This window comes from Lactuca virosa, chromosome 3 (assembly GCF_052849685.1).
Source record: "Lactuca virosa cultivar CGN04683 chromosome 3, Lactuca_virosa_CGN04683_v6, whole genome shotgun sequence".
In the NCBI taxonomy this organism is placed as follows: domain Eukaryota; kingdom Viridiplantae; phylum Streptophyta; class Magnoliopsida; order Asterales; family Asteraceae; genus Lactuca; species Lactuca virosa.
In genome coordinates, this window is record NC_136428.1 from 33,313,548 (window position 1) to 33,323,369 (window position 9,822).

A 9,822-nucleotide genomic window follows, 5' to 3' on the forward strand; every position below is an offset into this window, starting at 1 on the left:
AACTCATTTAATATTTATTTTGTTGTAGACAAACTATTATTGCTATTTTTACGACTCATATTAACATCTAATAATATATACTCTAGTATAACATTGGAAAAAACTGACGAGCGCTATAAAAGTTGAAGCATAGATCAACTATAAAAAATGCTTGACGATTGTAAATTATATTTTAGAGTCAAGGGTGTCGATGAAAGATGGTGCAATACAAGAAGGTTGAGATATGGAGGGGGAGAAGTCCATTGATCGAAGAGAAAAAGGGGAAGAAGAGCCATTGGGTTGGCTATAGTGATTCAGGATACTCACAAAGAAGGGAACGAGGAGAATGCAGGATGCGGGAACACCGATTTGGGCTCTCAATATTGTTGTGCCACTTCTCCATACCGGGATGATACTGTGCACCTTTAATCTTTTAAAATATAAATAAAGAATAAATTATATTTTTATCCACAACGACAAATGAAGCAATATTGATGTGGGAATGATCGGGTGTACATTTGAGGAAATTTAATAAAAGCTCCATAAACTCGTTAAAATATGAGTGTGAGCATATTTTTTAAAGTTAGTTTTTAGCTTGTTAAACATAGTCTTTATACAAATCTCAATTCATGTGAACTGAGGTATAAAACCGGTCTTACTGAAGCTATTGAAATTTGGCCAAATACACTTCATAAAAAGCATAATACGGTGTACACCGGTCTGAGGGAAAATTGGTTGACATAATTTTTTGGGAGAGTGGTCGAAGGGAAATGTAAGAAGCATAGTTCGTCTTTTGAAATGTTTTTTTTTTTGGCCTACAGTTTAAAGATCAACATACAAAAGAGTACGCCGATAGAAAATCTTGCCACTTATTACATGAGTATTTATATAGTTCATGAAACATTATTATCTGTGGCGGTGATATAGGTGGGTGAAAACTTAGTTGGATCATATGGAAAAAGTCATGGCGAGGAAAGATGGTGGTGGGTTGGGGATCAGTAGCTTGTATGATTTTGTTAAAGCACTTGCGTTTGTCTCACAACATTAGCATATAACACCTTATAGTATTTCATTAATATAAAAAACTTGAAATTGTTGAAAGATTTGCACAATTTGTAAACAAAAACATATCATTTAACGACATATATAGAGGGAAATTCCAAATTTTTGGGTGTCTTCACTATATGAGATTATGGGTAATCTTGGTGGGGTTTCCTTATTCTTGTCGTAGTGGTTTCTTCAACATGGATGTTAGTACATGATAATATGTCCACCGTTTTGTCTTCCAAAATCTTGTTTTCCACATGGGTTAATCAAAGCATTTTTGTGTTCTCTTCATTGCATCATAACAATCTTTAAGCATCACGGACATTTACAACATTCATTCGTCAACATACACCACCTTCTTGTACTTAATGTTATGCCACTAAGAGAAACACAACATTTCGAAGATACAATACTAGTTTGGACCCTTAGTGCATCCCTAACCATTGATGTTAGGACTTTATATTGACCTAAATATTTTCTTTCTTGCCATTATTTTAATATATCGTATTTTTTGCAAATTCTTAGGCAATTACATCACAAATGTAGTCAGTTGCTTATAGATTGAAAGTTCATCTAAAGATGTTTAAACTCTCAAATGTTTTGATTTAGAAAAATCATTAACCATGAGGAACTTATATTCATTAAAAACAATTAGTTTGATGAGCTGGTGGCCCTAAAAAAGAAGGTTGTGATTGATGACTTGCATCTTGACTCGACTATTCAACATCAAATATATTTTACAATCGTTGGATATAAAGTTCAAAATTTGCTATATTTTCCTTTATTTCAATTTTATTTTGACCCAAAACTTGACCTCATACTCTTTGATTATATCTATAAAATTTACATATGAATTTAATACTGAAGTGAAAAGTTTTCCAAATATTATAGGGATGGGAAAGTCCATCCCTCCCACTCCTCCCAACCTACTTGTCACTCCACTGTTACATCAGTTTTTCATCTTATTTCCACCTCTCCAATCTCACAACACATGTGAACTGATATCTCTCATCCCTTCCAACCCATTCAATTTATTTATTTTTTAAATTAAATATTTACTAATTTAAAATTAACAAAATTAAAGCTAAAATTAAAAATAATATTTCATTAAAGAAAACATAAACTACTACAAATGATTAATAACATGATAACATGACAACACCACCACTATTTTTTGGGTCCATTTCTTCGCCTTCTGCTATTTGGTATAAGCATGTGCAGTCTCGACAACAATGGATTCAGAGGGGGTTATAACCTTTAGTGGCCATCTAATGATTCAAACTCAATAATATTTTTATTATTTCACAAATATCCGATCAAAACATGGATTTTTTATAGGATCAGCCGGCCCATTCATCGTTATTATAGCCCGCCCGGCCTGGACATACTGGTTTAAAAAAGTCCGTAAGGATCAGCCCATATGTACAAGTTCAGCCATACTAGGAATAGGAATGTAACATAATACCAAAAGGGGACAATCAATTCCATACTTCCATTCTTTGTAGGACCAAAGAAAGCTCCCGAATAAAAAGCCGAACCACCTCACGACAATGTGCCCCTGAAGGAGGGAGCAAACATCCATGAAGATCAGATAGACCCCAACAAGGCTAAAGCCTAAAAGCCTAAAAGGACCATGAAAGCAACCACACACCATCAACATTGAACGGCTACGAATGCAACAAATCCACTTGGTCCTTGCCAAACATATATCACAAAACCACAACTTCATACAAACATACATAATTAAGTACATGTTTATGCATTCTTTATTACAATAATAATCACACAGGAAAAACATAAAGCAAACCACAAACCATAACATATACACACCAGTTCCAAGGACATGAAACCATGTCCCATTTTATTACAAACACACGATAATCACATATGCAAATAACATAAAACACCACCTAACGCCGGAAGCTTCTGGCAGGACGTGGTTCCTCACCCTCACCCGCCTGAAGTTTGACCAACGTGTAGACTCCAGATCCGGCGAGTGCACCAAGTGTGGGTGCCAGTAAGTACACCCATATCACCTTGTAGTTCCCGGCTGCAACCGCTGGTCCCAGTGTCCTCACCGGATTCATTGAACCTCCACTCGAAGGCCTACCAAACCCATCATTATCAAACAACAATCTCAACATCTCATGCGTGTTTACTTTAACAATATTTAAATCAATAAAGCTTCTCAGATCTCACTTACCCAGCAACAAGAATGTTGAGCATAACAGTAGCTCCGACTGCAATCCCCGCCAGTTCTCCCACCTGAGAATATATAAATGTAAAAAAAACAAAGAAAGGTAGACGATAAATGGTTGGTTATAGTTATTTAATACTTACAGCGCGAGTGTCTGTGGCGACTGCTGTGACGACAAACAGGAGATTAAAGGTGATGAGAAACTCCAGGGCGAAAGCTTGGCCGGTGCTGACGGAAGGGACGGTGACGCCACCGGACATGAAGGGATGGAAGACGCCTTTGAGAGCAAAAGAAGCACATATGGAGGCCGAGACTTGTGCTAAGATGTACGCCGGGACCTGTGTCCATGGAAAGTGACGGAGTGCTGCAAATGCGATGGTCAGAGATGGGTTTAGATGGGCTCCGGAGATATGACCGGTGGACAGAATTATTATCATCACCGCCAGCCCTGCACATGCTGCATTCCCGATTAGTGTCTCCGATCCTGCGTATTTTTCGTTGACTATCGGTCCTGCTGTTGCGGCGAATATCAAGATAAATGTTCCCACGAATTCTGCTCCCAACTGCATACATGTATCCGATCACAACAAATCAAAATTTAGCAGATGATTAATCGTCTGTAAGAGATTAAAGATTAAAGAATGAGTGAGTGTTACCTTTCGTGTGAGAGAGACGTCGGGCGACGGGAAATCGGTGAAGCAGGTGTTAGATGCACCGCCGCCGCATGATGGGGCACAAAGAGGCATACACTTGCCATGGGGCATTGACTTTCGGTCATAAGACATGGAGTCTACTCGGAGAGACGTGAACAACGGAGCTCCGGGAGTTCCAGGTGTTGCCGGTGCTGATACCGGTGGCGTTGGCCCATCGCCGTTTTCCATTTCCGACACTTCTCTTCGCTCTTAAAAATCTATACTATTGACTAAATAGAATTTTTTTTTTGTTTTTTTTTTTTGGGTTTTCAACTAGGATCAAAAGATCAGTGGCAAAAACCTTACATAATTTGTAGATTTTTATAAAGGTATTGCTACACAATCGGCTGAATTCGATCCAGATCGAAACTAGATCTCTTTTTTTTCAATTTTTTTTTTCTTTTCAACAGAAGAACCCGATGGATTGCCTAAATTTACATACTTGGGAGATTTTTATAAATTTTGGATTAAGGAAGAAAGATTTTCAAGATAGCCAGACTGAACAACTTGACTAGATACAAGAAAGATACAGCTTCAAAACAAAAATCATAAATGTATACTTAAAATTTCTCTCTCTCTTTTTTTTTTTGGGAAATCGAAACGAAGTTACATGCTTACAGGGTTTTTATAAAGGTATGATCAAGGAAGAAGACGAAGAGGAAGTGGGCGATCCAGGTTGAACACGAACTGCTTATATATATAGTGAAATTCTTCTAATATTAAATAAGCAAAAAGCTGCAATCTGCTACCTGCTCACTCTCGAGGAATCTGAGGGGCGTCTTCACTCTTTAATTGTGTGTGAAGGTTTGAGAGTGTATGTGGGTCATGTATATAGTAAATGAAAATGAAAGAGCAAAAGAGAAGAGAACTAAAAGTCAACTCTTAGCCAATCAACTTAACAGCCTATCAGATTCAACTCCAAGACACGATGCAACTGTTCATAGCACCCGATAATAGCTATCTATTATTTAAAATTATTTTTTTGTTTGACAACTTTAATTATTTTCAACTTCAATTATCATTCTAACGAACATTGCTTACATACTATTATTATAATACATGAGGTCGATTCATGTACCTCTAAACAGTATAGCTTTTGTTTGTTTTGATTGTGTTTTAAAAGTTAACGTTTCTTGGAATAAGTTTTTAAAGAGATTTTATGTTTATTTCGTTAATAAATACTTTGATTGGTCGTTGAGAGGTGGCTTTATAAAAATGGATTTTAATGGTGGGTGAACTGGTAATATGCTTTCATTAAATTAGATGTAAAATTCAGCGCTGTTGGACAAAACAAATATTTTTAGATTAAAGAAGAGTAAATTACAGTTTTGGTCACTGTATTTTGCTCCAATCTGCACATTTAGTCCGATGTTGGGAGCATTTATATGGTTGGTCAATGTTGTGTCCAAATCTTGAACCAAAGGTCCCTCAGTTATCATCTATAATTTTCTGTTGTACATGTTAAATTACAAAATTGCCTTTGTATTTGTCTTTTCTTATTTTTCTAATTTTTAATTAAAAGACCAATCCCACCACCATCACCAATACCAACACCACCACATCACCCACCACCACCAACCACCGGAAAACCACCACCACACCACCAACCACCAATCTCCATCGTCGCCATCAACACTGTCACCAACCACCAACCCCACGGCCAATCGTCTACTAATGTAATATACTCCCTAATACTCTTTCCCTAGCTTCTTCCGATAACCACTCTAACCCTATCCATTTATCATTATCAAACTGGAAAACATAAATCTAGAGAGACCACAAACAATACAATAATATCTTCCTTTGCAACATGTTTGGTGGTTTCTCACAAACATTACTACAATCACTATTCCAAATAATTACCAAACAAAGATTACCACACAGATTATGGGCACAAATATTACCAAGCAAATTCTGGACACAAACATACCACATTCTAAACTTCACCGATATCCAACTGAATAACATTATTCAGGACTCAAACTTTACAAAAAAAATTGAAAGGCATTTATTCAACACAAACATAACCAAGTAACTTGAAAATTATTTTTTCGATACAAACATCACCATCCAATATCAAACTGAATGTTAGATATAGGGATTCAGAATAACAATTAACACTTTGATAATTTCTAGGATCGTGACTATATCTCCTTTCGAAATATGTAATTCGTCCGTATAACCTGGGGTACACGAATTCAGAAGTGAGATAATCTAAGAACTTCAATTTTGATTATAGGCCTAATCATAATTAGAAACACATAATACCTATTGTGATATGGTTTTAGAGAGACAGAGAGATGCTAATGATCAAATTCGAGTATGAAAGTTGTAACCTTTTCTTGGAACATTCATCTTCCTTTTATATAAGGAAGAAAATGGTTAAATGGTGGTTACACACCATATTGGCGCCAAAAAAATTGGTTAATGGTAGTTATTAGAAAAAACCATAGCCGACACCACCTCTAGGGAAGCTGCCCCTTGGAACCCTATACCTAGGGGTGTTGCCCCCAGACCCTGTATTCTTGTTACGCCCCTAAATTCCAGAATAAAATTTTCATTTAAAACAAGTTTAACCAATTAAATCCCTTTTATATAAATAAATAAGTGACATTAATTTGATTTGAAACCATAGAGTTATTAGAGTTGAATTCACAAAACAACGAAAACCATAATTTTCGATGTGTGTACAGTCCCGTTGAGCTCTTCACACGAACAACCTGCAAAACATTTTAATCCACAATTGTAAGCATAAAGTTTAATGAGTTCCCCAATATACCACATATTCCACCATACATACAATGTATACAAACAAAGTCCTCGGCACTAGCACCGAACAACCAAGTCTCCTATTTACATACATATATCATACATAACGGGCCCAACACTACGGGCCCAACCCAGACTCCATTGCCAAGGGCCACACCTTGGTCTTCCGTACCGTTGCCATGACTCAAACTATGGTCTTACCCTACAATGCCATGGGCCACATCCTGGTCTCTTACATACAGGTGCCAGGGGCCAAATCCTGGTTTTTCATATTGTTGTCATGGTTCTAGCCATGGTATTTTCCTGCAATGTCATGGGTCACATCTTGGTCTTACTGACATCATGGTCTTTCATATAATACATAAAGTTATATGTAGTCAGAGATCAGATAGACAATCAAACGGATTGTCACACCCTCGGCAAGCGGCGGAAACACTAGGCGATGCGAACGTGGCGAAATTGGATCGATGCATATATATATATATATATATATATATATATATATATATATATATATATATATATATATATATATATATATAGAACGTAACACAAAAGTATATCACAAACATTACTTTTATTTATTATAAATTATTTGGGATTACATTGTTTAAAAGTCAAGAACACATCCTAAACATTACTAGAAAAGATGAACAAACGGAACTAAACTCTAGCAAACTTCCTTGAAAATCTCCTCTACCTCGACATGACTATCCTCCACTCTCATCTCTCTGAGAATACATGTATTTTTGAAACGTCAACATAATGTTGATGAGTACACATGTTTTATAGTTTATTTGGGTGTATTAAACTAAGAATCTTTTTTCTTTTAGAAAATCTTTCTTAAAATTTTATCAACCCTTGCTTACTATATTTGCAGGATATCTTACGATCATATCTTATTATATTTTAGGATGTTTTATTAATCCTAATTTACTATCTTTTGCAGGATATCTAACAATCCTAACGTATTTTATCTACCATTCTAAGGCATCCATAATGGTAGTCTGATCTCTAAGGTGTGTGTAATGTATTACCATGAGCCCCCATAATCGATGATGTTTGACTAGTGATTTCCCCGTCATGACGCTTCATCGGACGTCGAATAGTGATTAATAAGAAAGTTATCCTGTCGAGATTGTAGCTAGAAATCACAGGTGGGGGTGTCAATCCCCATATATATCTATACATATCTTTTTAGCTCTCGCAAGATTAACGATTATAGGTATTGGGGTAGCCAAATTTAATTAGGCTAAGGATGAATATTAACAGCTCACTAACACATCAACCTCAGGTATTTTATCTTTTATCTTTTATCTCTTATCTTAGTGATTTCTTATAATTATCATAATATAAACCCCTTTAATTTTATATTTGATAATTATATCTTTTAGATCTCATAATTATTTTGTGTATGTGTGTGTGTGTGTGTGTATATATATATATATATATATATATATATATATATAGAGAGAGAGAGAGAGAGAGAGAGAGAGAGAGAGAGACAGACAGACAGACAGACAGAGAGAGAGAGAGAGAGTCGTTCAATCGAGAACAATTTTATTGCGAGAACAATTGAGAACAAAAAAACACCTTTAAATTTACAAGGTGACATTTAAAAAACGACGATGGTAGAATCGTAAATATTGAAACCAACCCTGCAACTGCTAGATCGTGTGCATACATCATGTCTCCTCGAAAATCAAAATTCAAAACCCTCTTTCTCTCAACCCAAAACCCTCATTTCTCTCTCACATTTCAACGGATTTTCAACGAAAACGCAAACACTTTCATCGATTTTCCTTGAATCAATCACGAAAACACTTGAAATGCCGTTGAAAACAGTGAACTCGCCATCAAAACCTTCATCTAAACGTATCAAAACTCATATTGATGTGTTTTTCATCAATGTCACTCGATTTTCATGATTATCGAGTTTTTCTACTGTAATTTTGGTCAATAAACACTAAATCTGTATTATTCTAAAGTTTTTTTGAACGAAAACCCTAGTTTTTTATGTCGTTCAAGTTATTGAAGGTTTTCTATTCGATAACACTCGATTTTACAACTATATCGAGTTTTTCTACTGTTTATTAGATCAATATACACGAAATCTACATTTATTCAATTTTTTTTTGTACTAAACACTAGTTTTCGATGTCGAACAAGATATTGAAGTTTTTCTGTCTAATAATACTCGATTTTACGACTATCAACGATTATTTTCTCGATTTAGTATTCTGTTATTCATGTATTATGTAAATTAAGTCTCTTTGAACTTGTAGAAGTTACTAAAACGTTTGAAATAAAATATTCAAGAAAGAAGAAAGATCATAAAATTGTGAATGAAGGTGATAAATCATCTTTGTTCTATGACTGTGTTCAATAATATATGATTTGATGATGTTATAATCTGCAAAAGGATTTACAGAAACTAAATCATATATGATTTACATATGTTATAATTTCATGTGTAACAATTGCGACTTTTGCACCGATCGATATTTACGAAAAGTGACCAATGTCAAATATAATAGACATAATACGTTATATTATCAACATATAATAAAAATATAAAGTTTCGTATTAAGAAAAATAGGAAAAAGCAACCAAATCGTCCGTAAGTCGTAAAAATTAGTGCGCCGAAGAATATATATTTTATTATATATTTTGAAAGTACGCGTCTTCCCGATCCCGAAAATATAAACTTCGTAAAAATCCGAGTTCATATGAAGGAGATATGAATTTTATAAGATATAAAAATCAGCCGCGTAGTTAAAATTAATTACGTCAAAACGGTACTTAGAGATTGGTTGAGTTTTGACTAAAAGTGCAAAAAGGAGTTTCGTAGTACTCCTCGAGATATAAACTTTAGGAAAAAGTTTGTCAAAAACGGGATCCATATGAGTAAGTTATGATTTTTATAAAATCATTAATTCTTACCCTCGTTGGTAGAGATGCACACAAAAACTGGTTTCTCTATTCAAAACCGGATCCAATCCGAAACCGGATTGGGTCAAAACCGGTTTTGACCAAACCGGATCGGATTGGATTTAAAACCGGATTTTCAATCGGATCGTAATCCTATATTCCAAATCGGATTTGATACTGGATCGTAAACCGGATTCGCTAAAAACC

General features: G+C 35.2%; 1 protein-coding gene across 1 annotated transcript; it reads right to left on the bottom strand.

Moving 5' to 3' along the window:
* Nucleotides 1-2,733: 2,733 nt before the first annotated feature.
* Nucleotides 2,734-4,771, bottom strand: LOC145165435 (putative aquaporin NIP5-1). Its single transcript, XM_079084173.1, has 4 exons — nucleotides 3,880-4,771; nucleotides 3,367-3,786; nucleotides 3,230-3,291; nucleotides 2,734-3,132 (listed from the first exon to the last, which is right to left on the bottom strand). The coding sequence occupies exons 1-4, from the start codon at nucleotides 4,102-4,104 to the stop codon at nucleotides 2,937-2,939; spliced, it is 903 nt and encodes a 300-aa protein (XP_078940299.1). The 5' UTR covers nucleotides 4,105-4,771; the 3' UTR covers nucleotides 2,734-2,936.
* Between the last annotated feature and the right edge of the window lie 5,051 nt (nucleotides 4,772-9,822).